This window comes from Anolis carolinensis, chromosome 2 (assembly GCF_035594765.1).
Source record: "Anolis carolinensis isolate JA03-04 chromosome 2, rAnoCar3.1.pri, whole genome shotgun sequence".
Lineage (NCBI taxonomy): Eukaryota > Metazoa > Chordata > Lepidosauria > Squamata > Dactyloidae > Anolis > Anolis carolinensis.
Window position 1 is genome coordinate 133,068,114 of NC_085842.1, and position 15,821 is coordinate 133,083,934.

The following is a 15,821-nucleotide window of genomic DNA, read 5'->3' on the forward strand; positions in this document are numbered from 1 at the left end:
TCCACACACAAAACATTTTCTCACCCAGAGCAATAACACAAGGAGGATATTGGAAATAATATATGGCCATCATGATTATTAGCCATTAACAACTACACCCACTGATAAATCTTAAAGCATCTTTTCCATATTGCACAGTAGCTTTTTTTTCAATGCGCCTTGCTCTCTCCTTGCCTACCATGAGAGATTCACAGCAACCTGCTGCACATCACACAATGTGTACCTGCAGCCATTCACAATTTCTCTAATCTTTTCCTAGTCAGCAGCACAAGTCCTTTAGGTTTCTTAGCTGCACCATTTTATGTGTTTGTATGCCTTCTAGTTGTCTGTCAATATATGGTGATGCCATGAATTTCATTGAGTTTTCTTAGATAAGATATACCCTGCATCAGTGCACTCACACACACAAAGATGTAAACATATTGATAACATTGACCACTGTAAACCCATTAATGAACTTAATTGGTGAGTCAATCCTTATATAAATGCCATCTAGTCAATAGGTTTGTACTAATTGGCGTTAACAATTAAAATTTTGATTTTTGTTTTGAAGAATGTATTCATTCTTTTGATATCTTGCTCGTGCATCACATTTTCCAACACGTTTGAACAAAACAATTTTGGGATGGAGAAAAAGATAAGTGATGTGAAGCAGAATAACTCTGAATCTGCAAATAAACTATACAGGTTATTGGCATATCAACTTACAAAAGAAAAGAAGGAGATACAGTTAACAAATAATGTAGGCATTCAGAAAGCATTCCGTTGGAATTCTTCTTCTTTATACAAATGACAACAATTCTCATCAGAGAAAATGAAGGATTATTTGAATAAACAGAATTTGCCCTAAAATTACAGAATACCAGAGGCTGTGTATGAATGCTAATATGACAATGCAAGATATCTGCGAAGTCATGAACAAGTTTAATTCAGGAAAGAGTCCAGGTCCAGGTGGTTTGTCAGCTCTTTATTATATATCTTTTAAAGAGAAACTTAAACTCTTTAAGTTTAAGTTACTCTTAAACTTAAGGGCGGGGGGGAGAGACAATTACAAGACAACAATAGAAATGTATTAGATATAGTGGAATACCTAGTAAGACATCATAAGAAGTAAGCTGGATCTTTCTGGATGTTGAAAAAGGATTTGATAATTTGTACTGGCCTTTTTATTTATGTTAGAGAAGATGCGTTCTGGTGAAAAAGGAAATAACAGCCAACTCAGAATTAATAAAAACACATGAAAAGGTGCAAGATAAGGGTGTCCATTGTTGCCATTATTAGGGGTTTTCTTGGGGGGGATTGGTGTTGGAAGTACTAAATAGAGATATAAGAAAAGAAGAAAAAACAAATGTATGATTTGGTGTTAACTACTAAAAGTTCTTTAGCTTTCAGAATATTTGATAGTGAAATTAAAACAATTGGTCACTTGGTGGGATTTAAGATTAATAAGGAAAAGACTCTGATGTTACTAAAAATATGACTAAGGAAGATCAAATTGAGTTTATTAATGCAACAATTTTTAAATTAGAGAAGATGAAATCTTAAAGTGTTAATATGATCAATATTAATCGTACATTATTTCAATTAATTATGTTAAGACTTGGAATGAGATTAAGAAACAAATGAATAGATAGACGAAATTAAGTCTGCAAATGTTGGGGAGAATTTCTGCAATAAAAATGAATGTTTATCCTGGGATATTGTTTGTATCCTAGACAATACCAATTTTGACAACAGATATACCATTTTAAAATGGCAGAGAAACATATCTAAGTTTGTATGGCAGGGGAAAATCAAAAGTTAAATTAAAGCTATTACAAAATGCAAAGAAAAAAAGTGGATTGGAAGAAAACAACAGGCAAGAAAAATTGGTAGCAATATATGCTGTAAAATCAACAAGGAGACTCTGGGCCATCCAGACAGGGCTCATAACGCGGGAGCTCACGCAGTTTTACCAGAGGCATCCAAATGACATCTCTGGTAAATTAATTTGATGCTCCATTAGACCCAGATCTTCCTGAAAGACCCGGGTCTAATGGAGTATGGACCTTGTGGGGACCGATACGCACAGCCCAATTCGCAGTCCCCATAGCCCAACTTGCTTCTTTGGGCCCGGTGGGTCCTGAGATGTAAAGGGGGAACCCACCCCTTCACAAATCCCCCCCCTAAACCCTTTAAAATAAAAGAAAAACTTACCCAGCCACCATTTCGCCTTGTGGCATGGTTTTTGAAATGTATCAATCTAGTGCTAAGAGACCGGGGGGGGGGGGCACAAATGGCTCCTGTATCTAGAAAAGTTCTAATAGAAATAAAGAAAATGAATTTATGCCTAGCAAGCCTGAAAAGGAAGGCTTTCTTTCACTTGCTTCCATTGTATAGACACGGAGCTTGTTACAAATTTCTTGTGACTTAAGAGAAGATAGTGTTTGAATGTGACGTATCTACAGCAGCTTTCATTTCCCAGACTGGAGTCCTCCAAGTGTGTTGGACTGAAACTCCCATCATCTCCAGCCAGCATGAATAATGGATGGGGATAATAGCAGTTGCAGTTTGAGGTTCAGGAAAGGTGATCTACAAAGATCTCTGCAGAGTCATTTAGGAATAAGCAGCCTTGGGGAATCCATCCTTCTACATTAACCTCCCCATTTCCCAGATATTATGGGAAACCATTCTAGCTTGGCCATCTCCCTGAAACACTCCTTGTGCAGATAATATTTCATATATTTATTAGGTAAGTTCCCAATGATAGCCTAAAATCATGCAGCTCCATCCCAAGAGCAGAATGGCTTTTGCTACGTCGTTCTGTATTCACTGGCAGGGATCCTGAGAGTTCAGTAAAATGATTCAATTATCAGACAAAATTCTTCCATCTAAATGTAATCACAACAACATTATTTGTTACCCACTTCCCCTCACACCTCGATGTGTAGTTCAACGCAACTAAAATTCCCTGATGAAATACATTACAATTATATATATAAAATTAACAGTACAAAGAAAAAATGCAATTATAATAGAATGTAAGTTTAAAATTCATAGTTTGAAATTGACTGGGTAGGTCTGCTGGAAGAGATAGGTATTCAGTTGGATCATAAATTCAGCCAAAGTGTTTAGCTGTTGAACCTCTTCTGGCAGGTCATTCCACAGTCGTGGGTGGCTGATGAAAAGGTCCTTTGAGTTAAGGTTGCCAGTCAGGTTCTGGTTGGTTAGTCGCCCCTTCAGACGACACAAGTGCTTGGGGTAAATTGTACGGGAGAAGGTGATCCTGTTGGAAATCTGAACCCAAATCATGTAGGGCTTTAAAAGTCTAAACCAACACATTATCATTGTCATCATCATCATCTTTATTTCTACCCCACCTTTCTCCTCACAGAGAATTTATATTTTGCCCAGAAACAAATTGGCAGCAAGTTGAGCACTTTTAGGATAGGAGTAAAATGCTCACTCCTGTTACTGTTGATATTTCCTACATAGTGTATATGCTCATGTAAAAGTCTTGAACTTTTAGTCAAAAATTGACTTTAAAAATCTGGGTTGACATATATATGGGTTTTTAATTGTTGTCGTAATAAGGAATAGCCCTTTTCACCGAGCAGAGAGGCAAAAGGCAAGAGCTAAAAGAAGCACAAACCCTGCTCAATTTTCTCTGCTGTGGACTTTTTGAATTCCTGGGTAGGGAAGTAGTGGTGGTGGCCAGGAGCAGCTGCCACCCTGAAGTGATGCTGACTCTTTCCATAGAACAAGCCTTCACTTATCCAAGTCTCATATCAAAACCCGTAATTTGTGTCGCAAAACCTGGCCTTAACTTAAACATGATCTTGACTTATACACAAACCTATACAGTATATTGTTTCTCCCAAACCACATAATGTTTCTGAAATTCACCTAATGCCTAACTAGCTGTTGTATTTTGCTTACTTTTTTTTTTTTAAAAAAAAGAACACCCACCAGTTAAAGTAATTCCTCTCCCAAGGTTTTTCCTAGTGGTTTTGAATTTCTTTTTAAATCCCTGCCATACCCCTGTTCTTTGCATCCCACATTCCTGGAGCATAAGTCTATGGGTTGGATCTGTATTCTTCCCTGTGTAGTATTTAGCAAGAGGCAAGCATTTAGCAAAGAAATCAGTGACGCTGATAAAATTCTAGTAACTAGCCAAATTCAGTGATAATGCTGCCAAGTGAATTGTTGCAGAACACACAGGATATTTCTTCCAGCTTTGAGTCTGTAATGCCACCACAAGTCTACTTCAAAGCAGCCCTACTGTCTTTCATAGGATTGGGATAAATGGATTTAAGATTATAACCACAATCCCTTTTGTTTTTACAAACACCAGTGGTACATATGGACTTTTGTTTCTTTTCTTTTTAAAAAAACTAATATGTGGACAGGTGAATATTAATTTCAGATGGGAAGAGGGAACCTATAAATCTCTCTCACACACTTGTACCATTCCTGATCCAGATGAGGGGCACATTCATTGAACTGCAGTTAAAATATGTTTCTTTTGCCATTACTTCTCTTAGCTCACAAAAAATGTAGATAGGTATCAAATTGCGAAAGCTCATTATAAAGATTCAAATATTAATAGCTCCAGACCTCAGACTAATACTTTATGTAAGATCTGATTAAATGCATTTACTCCAGGGAATGTTCTATGAACATCCGTGTATTGTGCCGGTTCAGAAGCTTGAATTTGATTTATAAATTTATGGATCCTTCTTCAAAAAGCTTTCCATCTTCAAAATGGAATATTATTAGGTTCGTTGAGTATCCCGATCATGTGCACAGAAGACTCATTTATGGACTTTTGCATCTCATGTTGATGGAACAATCTAATCAGCAGGTGGAAAATTGCCCTCACTCTTCCAAATGGAGTCAGCTGAACTTAGCAGAAGGAGTTTGAACTTGAAGGAGTTGTTTGTTTGCTATTTGTTTAGATCTATAATAGGAATCATGTAGCACGCAAGATGTTGTTGGACTTCAAACCTTGTAGCTCTAGTCAGAGTAGCCCATGATGAGACAAGCTGGGAGCTGAAAAATGAGCAACATTTGGCAGACCACAATTCCCATCCTTGATTTTTGAATCAACATTTATGGTGTTTATTTGGAAATTATTGGGTGCATCTACATTGTAGAATTAATGCAGTCTGACACCACCTTAACTGTCATGGCTCAATACTATGGATTCCTAGGCATTGTAGTTTGGTGAGGCACCAACCATCTATGGCAGAGAAGGATAAAGATCTTGTAAAAACATGACTCCTGTGATTCCATAGCATTGATCTATTGCAGCTAAAGTGGTGTCAAACTACATTAATTCTACAGTGTATATATGCCTTTTGTTTCTCACTACATGTAACAAAAATTTACAGGATTTTAATAGGCTGCAAGGTAAATGTACACTAGCAAAAAACACTATATACTTTGTAATTCTGCAGTGGTGAAACTTAACTTGGAGCAAATCTACAGTGGCTGGTAAATCCAGTGTAGAACACAGATTTACTGTCCAAATCCACTTTGGCAGTGGGTTGGTATCCAGAGCACAGTTGAGCCAAGATAGCATCAGCCTGTTGGACCATCATCTCACCTTCCATGTCACTCTTGATGCTCCCTGCCAGCCATTGAGCTCCTTGCACAGGTGTTGTGTTATGACATCAGCGGGGGCACCTACGCAGTCAAGAAGGATGAGTGACAGGAAAGAATGATGATGGGGGTGTCCCAATTCAGTAATCCAAACTGCCTTGAAGCCACAGGATGCTCCAGAGTTTTAAGCAAACTCCAGAGCACTATGTTTCAAGTGGGACAGAGCCAGTTTAACCCAGGTTAATCTGCAATACTCACTGGAAATACAGAAATGGCCTGAGGGCAGCCAGGAGTCCTCATGCTATTCCTCTATTGCCATTCCTGTATTCCTGTAAAAGGGCCCATCCTCACTGACTACTTAATATAGTTTCAAACTGGAAGAAAGTGGTTTTGCTGAGCACTTAGGAAATCCTGGTATCAGTTTGAGGCCCAGGTGGTTATTAGAGAAACCACAGAACACTGATGCACATTAAGGGAGCGTTTGTGGGTGTTTGTTGTTTGGCCCTCACAATTGGAAGCTAGCTTTGAACTGCATTAAATGGTTAGTGTAGACAATGTTCAGAAGAGGTTTGTCATGGCCAATGAGTTAGTATGGCTGAGTCACGGTCCAACACTAAAAACACTACACCATGCTGGTTTATTAATTCAAGATACTGATGTTTTAAAAGGTTATCACCAAACTCTGGCATATCCAGAAGAGGGCAACAAAGAAAGGCAAGTTTCCCAGGGAGAAGTTGAAGAAGTTAGGTATTTGGAGTTGAGAGACAAGTATAGCTCCATGATTGACATCTTCAAAGTGGTGATCACATAGATGATGGCGCATGGGAATTGCAGCCCAGTAACCCTTGGACTCCCACCTTAGAAATGGACTCTACATTAGGAAGAACTTCCAAAAGCATGAACTATCCATGGAAATGGAGAGCTCTCATTCATCAGAAGCTTTAAGGTGAAAGTTGAGTGGCCTTTTGATGGTGGTGCTGTACCACTAGACTTTCTCTCTTGGCATGAAGTTTGAGATCCTTTCCATCTGTTTAATTCAGAAAAAGCTAGTTTATCTTCCCTCTCTCTCTGATTCTAGAGTTTCCAGAATAGATTACTAGTCTCCTGGACATGATTTTTACTTTATATGAGAAAGCCTATGAGTTGACACTCTGCAGTTCCATTTTAGGTGTATCCCAATGGCATCTTAAGCACACTTGGTAAGAACATAGGAAAAAGCTTTCTTTATCATTCCAGCCAGGCTGTGGTCTTCTCTACCTTGGGAAATTAGTCTCATACACACTCTTCTGCCATTTGAAAACATATTCTGTTCCTCTTCGCATATTTAGATCTGATGGATTAATTTTACCTACTATTTTATCTGAGGGTTTTGTCTCTCTCCCTCTCTCCCCCTTTGTCTGATTCTGTTTTATTTAGCCCTGCTCTTGAATGAAGCTGCTATTATTTTTGATTGTGTGTGTTGGCCACCTTGGATAAATTTGACTTAAAGAAACACCCCCACACATGTATTTTCTTCTGGAAGAAAATGTGAGATATCACCTGGTTTATGGTCAGATGTGACTGGCTTTCAGCTATCACAACATACTGCCATGGTTACACTATGCAGCCAAAAGCTAATTTAATAGACTATGCCCCAATCTTTTTTATCTCACTGTCGCATTCTGGGAGCAAAATAGAAACAATAATAATGTGAAAGGCAATGGGTGCTGATAGTGGCCAATCATGACTTCCCAGAATCAATTCTAGATAGTATGTTCACTTCTAGCCAGCATACAGCCTGTAAATATATGTGTGAGAGTGTTTTGGAAGCCTCTCACCCACATTTATTTATTTATTTATTTTTCAAACTTATATGCCGCCACTCCCCTAGGGCTCGGAGCGGCTTACAAGAACCGGCTAAAATCAACAATTAAAAAACATTTTAAAAACACCTTTAAAAAAAACATCTTAAAAACATCCTAAAAGCACCTTTTAAAACATCAGCAACAGAACTCAAAAGCCTGCCGAAACAGGTGTGTCTTACATGCCCTGCGGAAGGCCAACAAGTCCCGCAAGGCACGAACTTCAGGTGGCAATGTGTTCCACAGAGATGGCGCCACTACTGAAAAGGCTCTGCGTCTAGTTGCAGTTAGACGCAAGGTCTTAAAACTGGGGACTTCCAACAGGTCTTGGTCCTCAGAACGGAGGGATCTCTGGGGTTTGTAGGGGGTCCCTCAGGTACATCGGCCCTGGACCATGCAAGGCCTTGAAGGTAAGCACCATCACTTTGAAAGTGATCCGGTGCTCAATTGGTAACCAGTGCAGCTGCCGTAAGATTGGTGTTATGTGGCATCTTATCGGGACTCCCGCAAGGAGCCGGGCAGCTGCATTTTGCACCAATTTGAGCTTCCGGATCACCGACACAGGAAGGCCAATGTAAAGGGCATTACAGTAATCCAGTCTCGAGATGACTGTAGCCTGGATCACTGTAGCCAGGTTGTCCCTAGACAGATAGGGGGCTAGCCGTCTAGCCTGCCGAAGATGAAAAAAGGCAGTTTTGGTAACGGCGGAGACCTGGGCCTCCATCGTCAATGAAGGGTCCAAGAGGACTCCCAGACTCTTTACTAGTGAAGACGGGCGTAGCACTTCGCCATCCAGGGTTGGCAACTGGATATCCCTACTGCCCGGTCGGCCCAGCCATAGGATCTCCGTCTTTGCTGGATTCACCCTCAACCTACTGAAACGTAACCATCCAATAATGGCCTCAAGGCACTGGTGAAAACTGTCGGGTACAGACTCCGGTTGGCCTTCCAACTTTGACACAAGCTGGGTGTCGTCAGCATATTGATAACACTCGAGCCCGAAATCTTGGACCAGCTGAGCAAGTTGTTGCATATAGATGTTAAACAACAGAGGGGAGAGAATGGCCCCCTGAGGAACCCCACAATGTAGAGGGGACCTCTCAGAGACCAGGCCCCCCCTCTCCACTCGCTGTCCACGGTTGTGAAGAAAGGAGGCCAGCCAATTTAAAGCTGTCCCCCTAACTCCAGCAACGGCAAGGCGGTGGGTCAGAAGATTGTGATCGACTGTGTCAAATGCTGCTGTGAGATCCAATAACACAAGCAACACCGACCCGCCCCGGTCAAGCTGGCATCGGAGATGATCTGTGATTGATATTCTATACTTTATAGACCCAATACACGGATCCTAGATGAAACATGGTTTTCAGTTTCACAGAAATCTTCCTCCATATAGAAACACTTCTGTGGTCCAGAAAAGCTTGTATTTTCCCATACTAAACTAATTTTCCCTTAGAACGATCACCAAAAAAAACAAAAAACAAAAAAAACCAACAACATTCTGCTTCCAACTCAATCAGGTGAAATTTTTGTTCCCCAAAGGGTCTACAGAAATGGGGTTGTAGAAAATGGTGATACATACAACCAAAATCTCCCCTTTCTTCCATTCCACCTTACCTCAATGTGCATGTCTATATGCCCTCAAGTCACCTGATGGCTTACAGTGACCTCATGGAGCCTCCGGTGGTCAAGGGGATAAAAGCCTCATGACTTGAAGGTTGGGTTGCTGACCTGAAACCTGCCAGGTTCTAATCCCACCCGGGGACAGAGTGGATGAGCTCCCTCTATCAGCTCCAGCTCCATGCGGGGACATGAGAGAAGCCTCCCACAAGGATGGTAAAACATCAAAAACATCCGGGCATCCCCTTGCAGACGGCCAATTCTCTCACTCCAGAAGCAACTCCGGTTGCTCCTGACACGAAAAAAAAGTGACCTCATAAATTTCACAGGGTTTTCTTACACAAAGAATACTCAAGAGACAATTTTGCTAGTTTTGTCTTCTGAAATATAGCCTATAGCATTTGTTATTTTTTGGTGATTTCCCATCCAAGTACTAATCAGGGCTGGTCCTGTTTAGCTTCCAAGATCAGAGAGGTGCCTTTAAGTTCCTTAGACTGCTCTTGTTTTTCTGCATTTCTTTAGGGAATATCATTTTTTCTTCTGATGCTTTATGCTGGGATTCCCTGGAGTCCATTTGATGCCAACCAATACAAATCCCTAAGAGCTATCCCCCAACCTATAAAGGTTAAGGGAAATGCTGGATTCAACTTGGGTTATGAATCTAAGCTGTAGTGCACAACACCTTGCGCACAAAACATTCTCACAACAGTTAATTCCAAATAACGCAGCATTTTTGTGAGAAAGAATAGCATGCCTACCCTACATTTGAGTTAACCACCAAAGCACCCAAACATTCCTGATAATATCTGATTTCAGAAGCAAAGTTGACCAAGGCCTAGCTGTTAGATATTTGGTTGAGATTGCTGGGGATTTTCTGGAAAGACTAGGCAAGATCCTCCATAAAGACCTGTAAAACTGCTGATGTCAGTCAAAACTGAGTTAGATGGGTTGATGGCTGAACGCAGTACAGCTGGCTTTGACATATCCATGGATTCTGTATCCATGGATTCAACCATCCATGGCTTGATATATTAAAAAACCCCAAAAGCAAATCTTGATTTTGCCATTTTATAGAAGGGACACCATTTTACTACTCCACTGTATATAAAAGGGCTTGAGCATCCACAGACTTCAATATCCATGGGGGTCCTGGAAGCAAACCCCAGTAATACCAAGTGCCAACTATATAAGCCAATTTCCACTTTTCCTGAACAGCCCAGAGGCAAAAACGTCATTGCGTGTATCCTCAGAGAAATATCCTATGGAAATGCTACTCAACACAGAGGTCCACAGACTTATTCTAGTTTCTAAGCTACTGGCCACCAATCCAGCAAATTTCCACAAAAGAAATTAACTGTAGCCAACTATTGTGGCTGGGCCCCTCTTTTTTTTCCTTTTGCTGACAGGCAAATACATTTTAATTCAAACAAGCTTTTTATACATAAGGGGGGGGGGTTGATTGGGCATGTGTTATCAATCTTCTCATTTTGTATGTTATTAATTCCTTTCCAAATGTATATGGCACCATTTCAAGTTGCTTTAATTGTATGTAAAATATGTTGAATTTATTGTTTTTGGAAACAATTTTGGGTCCCACTCTAGTACACAGGGAGGAGATGATCCCTGCCACCTCACATAACACAAGCCAACAAGTATTTTTCATGAGATATAATTTTAGGTCATTCTTATAGAGCTGTGTTCAGATCTGTGTTTATTTTTTTCTCTGGGTTGCTGTGATTTTTATGGGCTGTATGGCCATGTTCCAGAAGCATTCTCTCTTGAAGTTTTGCCCACATCTATGGCAGACATCATCAGAGGTTATTTTTTCTCTATCACGTGTATTTTTTGTGATAAGGCTAATAGAACAATGAATGCATTTACGCACTGATATCAATTAGATTCTATTGATATCAGTGTGTAAATGCATTATTCAATTAGCCTCATTGAAAAAACTACATGTGATACAGAAAAAAGATCTGAAACACAGATCTATAAGAATGACCTAAAATTATATCTGATGAGAAATACCTGTTGGCTTGTGTTACACAAATATGATGCGAAATGTGCAGACTTTACAGTAATCTGCTGGAAAAATTTAAGACATATTTAAAATCAGCATAAAATTTATTTAAACAGTGCTACTCTCATTTCTGATGATTACAGAAAGTTTGATTTTGTTGGCTTGTGTAATTTGAGAAGTACTGTCGGGTAACACACTTTGAAAAAAGTGGGAGAGACCCCCAAGGGCCATTCAGTCCAGCCCCCTTCTGCCATGCAGGAACACAGAATCAAAGCACCCCTGACAGATGGCCATCCAGCCTCTGCTTAAAAACCACCAGCGAAGGAGACTCCAGGAGACTGGATTCCAAGGCAGCAGCATATTCCACTGTCAAACAGCTCTTACCACTGGGAGGCTTTTTCTAATGTTTAGGTGGAATCCTTTTTCCTGCCATTTGAACTCCAGGAATCCTTTAAAATGCAGGCAGAGAGCAGTCTCCCCTAATCATTTCCTCCCCCAATGTAGGAAACAGAGAAAGAAATTTTCCGGACAGGAAGCAGCCAGGCTTTGAAGCTGCAAGGCTATTCAATGCTAATCAAGCTGGCCAGTGGCAACATTCACACTTGCTTCCAAAAGACAAGAGTTCTTTCTCCCAGTACATTATTTCACAGATATATACACCCCACTTGCCAGGGCTGTAGCCAGGGTGTGTGTGTGTGTTAAAAGTTCAAAAAAAAAACCCAAAACCCTGAAATGTATCAGGTTAAAAAAAAAACTCTGGTTTACTTATAAATTGTCTAACCAGTTAAAATTCATGAGTAAACCAGATCTGGGGGAGGGGGGTTGAAGCCTTTCGGAGGGAGGGTTAGAACCCTTAACTCCCCCCCCCCCGCCGCTTTTTTTTTTTCTGGCTACAGCCCTGCCACTTGCCTAGTTTCCAACAGACCTCACAACCTCTGAGGATGCATGCCATAGATGTGGGCGAAACGTCAGGAGAGAATGCTTCTGGAACATGGCCATACATTCCGGAAAACTCACAGCAGCCCAGTGATTTCGGCCATGAAAGCCGTCGACAAGCAGAGAAAGGAACGCAGGTACTCACTGGTCGCTATGATGATGGCCACCACATTACTGTCCATGGGCACACTGGTGGTGGGCGTGTGTGTCTGGGTCTCGCTGGACTGGGTCATCTCCAAGGCGGCGTTGGTGCCCGGACGGACTTGCAGGTGGGATCCCGTCTTTTCCAACCGGACTCCTTCAGCGCTCGCCCCACAAGCCGGAGCCCATGCAGCCCGCTCTTGGTTGAGTCTTGCTCCCGTCCTGCTTTGCTTGGGCTGAGCTTGGGGTGGGGTGCCCTGCTCCCGAGAGTCCTTCCCGCTTACCTCCTGCCCGCTCTCAGCCTGGGCTGCCTATTGTGCTTTGCTCTCACGCTCATGCCTGGTGCGTTTCGCTCTTTTTCTGATTCGGATCTATTGGGAGAATTCCTCTCTTGGACCAGATTGGCTCTGGGTGGCTTGGCTCACCTGCAGAGTCCAGCCAGAGGCTACTTTCCGGTCTTTCCCCCCCAAACCACCGCGCCAGTAGAGCTTGGCTTGGTTCTTTCTGTAGTCGACGTCGGTTCTGCTCGGGCTGCGCCGGTTCGGATCAAATCCAGGCAGTTCTCTCCGACTACATACGCTTTCATTGCAAGCCTCCAAGGTCAGACCAGTTCCACGCGGTCTCCCCAACTTGCAGGCGCCCGCCAGAGTGGGAACCAAGCGCAACGTTCACTCATCTCCAAGCCGGGCTCCGATCAAGCGAGACAACAATAACCTCCTCCTCCTCCTTCCTTGCCTTTGACTCCCGCGCCAGCCTCACGCGGAGGTTTTTGCACAATCTCTCGCCTTCCCGAGCTTCTCGCCCAGGTTTCGCTTCTGATAGGTTGCCGATTTAACGCTCTCCATGCTGATTGGCTGAAAGTGGGGAGCGCTTGCATTCCCGGGATGGAACGTTGTGTCGGCGGTCGCCGTGGAAACTGGGCACGTGCGGCGTGCTGGGGAGCAGAAAGAAGCAAAGCGCAGGCGGAAGAAGGCTCCTCTTTGCTCCTTCCAGGGGAGCATGGGCGCCTCTTACGCTGTGGAATGGATGCAGTTTGACACCACTTTAACTGCCCTGGCCCTATGCTATGGATTCTTGGGAACTGTAGTTTGGTGAGAGAGCAGTACTCTTTGGCAAAGAGAGCTAAAGACTTTGTAAAAGAGGCATGGGCAAACCTCGGTCCTCCAGGTGTTTTGGACTCCAACTCGCACAATTTCTGGCCTCAGGCGCCTTCCTTTTCCCCTCAGCCGCATAATCAGTAGCAGCTGCGGTGCTGCAATGGGTTAAACCCTTGTGCCGGCTAAACTGCTGACTTGAAGGTTGGCGGTTCAGATCCACGAGACAGAGTGAGTTCTAGCTTATCTCTGTCAGTTCTAGCTTGCAGGGACATGAGGGAAGCCTCCCAGCAGGATAGTAACACATCCGGGTGTTCCCTATAGAGGGCCAGTTCTCTCACACCAGAAGCAATTTCCAGTATGTTCTCACGTCGCTTCTAACATGATAAAAAATTGAATCAGTGTGCTGAGTTTGCACAAGCGTTACTAAAAAGCTGTACTTACAATATAGGGAGGAGCTGAATAAATGTTAAAGGGCTGTAATGGTAATGAACTTAGGAACTGCAAAATCAGACCTTTATCAAGTCTTTCAAATATGTCTTTTAACAATAGCAATGTGTCAAGAACAAAATGATGAAGAACTGCAACCATAATGCATAATAAGAGATTGAACGAGCTTCAGTGACAAGTTGTAGCTGAACTGTGGTGATGGGGTGAATCATATGTCTTTGGGCTTGACAACTAACCGCCTGGTGAGGTGAATAGCGTGAGATCACCTCCACAATAACACCTGATACAAGCATGATAAAGGCACTCTGAACCCATTTTGTCCTCCTTCGGGCCATGTTTTAAAAATGTGGTGGTTCCAAGCCATGGTGTAGCAAGAAAGGAAAGCAGTTTTTGCTATACTAAGACAACCTCCCAGGTTTGTCGCTTGTTCTTCCTACTTGCCTGGAAACAGGCAAACAGGCTGAAAGCTAAGAGGCAGACTTTGTCCAGCTGTGTCAAAGAGGGAGAGGCTGACCTCCAACAGGGAGACAGATTCATCTGTTTTCCACTCGGAATTGTCTTGGAGGTGCAGTCAGATCTGACATAGTAGATAATGCACCCCACAGGATTGTTTTATTACGGGAGCTCAAGGCCATATACACAACTCCACTCTTCCTCACTTTATTTTAACACTACCTTGTGAAGCAGGCCAGGTTAAGAAACAGTGTCTGGCCCAAGGCCACCCAGTGGGTTTCATGGCTCCATTGTGGCCAGAATGTCACATTTGGTGGGATGCAGGAGAGGGCCTTCTTGGCACTTGCTCCAAGACTAGAATTCCTAAAAAGTTTAGTCTGGCACTTTCCTATCCTATCTTTTCTAGGTAGCTGAAAACCTTTCTGTTTGGGCAGGTCTTTTGAGTGCTGACTGGTGGAGGGCAGGAGAGTCTGTCATATGCCGTGTTGTTGATGTCACTTGCTCTCTCCCCCTTGGAATGGCTCAGGGTGCTCTTTCAAGTGTTTTTTCTGAGGGAGCCTACAGGAAGTTATCTTTGCTGGCTGGACTTAATTTGGTCAGGCACTCAATGTTTTCAGAATAACCAGAACATTGGCTGCACATTTCTCCAGCTCTGTTCATGTTCTGTACAGAAAAATAAGATTCTTTCCAATAATTTTCTCTAGCCCTGGCTGGGGAATATGTGGGCTTGGTGGAGCTGTTCAACCATCACTCCAGTCACACCTTCTCATGGACTATGCTGCATGGGCTAAGGCTGATGGGATCTGAGTTGCCAAAATCTGGAAGGTCACACATTGCCCTGCTATTAAATGTGACATAAAGTAGAACAACTATTACCATCCTTTACAGTCTTCAGGTGGAATGCTTGTCTTAGGACCATGGAAAGCACAAGCATCTGCAAAAGGATGATTAAAAAAAGCTCAAAACGGTTTGGGACCCATCTACCTTGTACGGTCTCTTCGGCCATCAGGGACCTGTAAGGTCTCTTCGGCCATCAGGGGAGGCCCTCCTCTCGCTTCCGCCAGCATCGCAAGCGTGGTTGGTGGGGACGAGGGACAGGGCATTCTCTGTAGTGGCCCCCCGGTTATGGAATTCTCTGCCTAGGGAGATCAGGCAAGCCCCCACCTTGATGGCATTTCGGAAGAGTCTGAAAACTTGGCTTTTCACTCAGGCCTTTGATTAAGATCATCTTTTTTCCATCACAATTATTATGCTCCTCGACCTTTTGCACTGGTCGCTCTTCCCGATTCCTGATTGATTGATATTACTCAGGACTCCTCCCTACCGTACCTAATGTGACCTTAAATGATTCTAATGCACTTTATCTATTTATGAATTTGTTACCCATAATGTGCACCATACACTTTGCTTATCCACTATTGCAACCTCATTGTTTTTAACCTGATGTTTTAATTCTGCGTTGTGTTTTTTAACTTATTGTGTATATATATTTTTTATTATTGGTTTTGTTCTTGTCCTGATGTTTTATATTTTGTCATTGTTTGTATTTTGATTTTGCTGTAAGCCGCCCCGAGTCCCCTTCGGGGGAGATGGAGGCGGGATACAAATAAACTTATTATTATTATTATAAAAAAGAGAGAATTAAAATGTACTTAATAGTACCAAGGCCCCTCTACACTGTCCTTA

General features: G+C 42.4%; 1 protein-coding gene across 3 annotated transcripts in view; it reads right to left on the minus strand.

Moving 5' to 3' along the window:
* Positions 1 to 12,910, minus strand: part of LOC103277841 (uncharacterized) — a 38,163-nt gene extending 25,253 nt beyond the window's left edge. For all 3 annotated transcript variants that reach the window (XM_062970579.1, XM_008104503.3, XM_008104502.3), the window contains exon 1: positions 12,143 to 12,910. In XM_062970579.1, coding sequence (XP_062826649.1) covers positions 12,143 to 12,230 — 88 coding nt within the window. In that variant the 5' untranslated portion in view covers positions 12,231 to 12,910. The remainder of the gene's footprint in view (positions 1 to 12,142) is intronic.
* Positions 12,911 to 15,821: the final 2,911 nt, after the last annotated feature.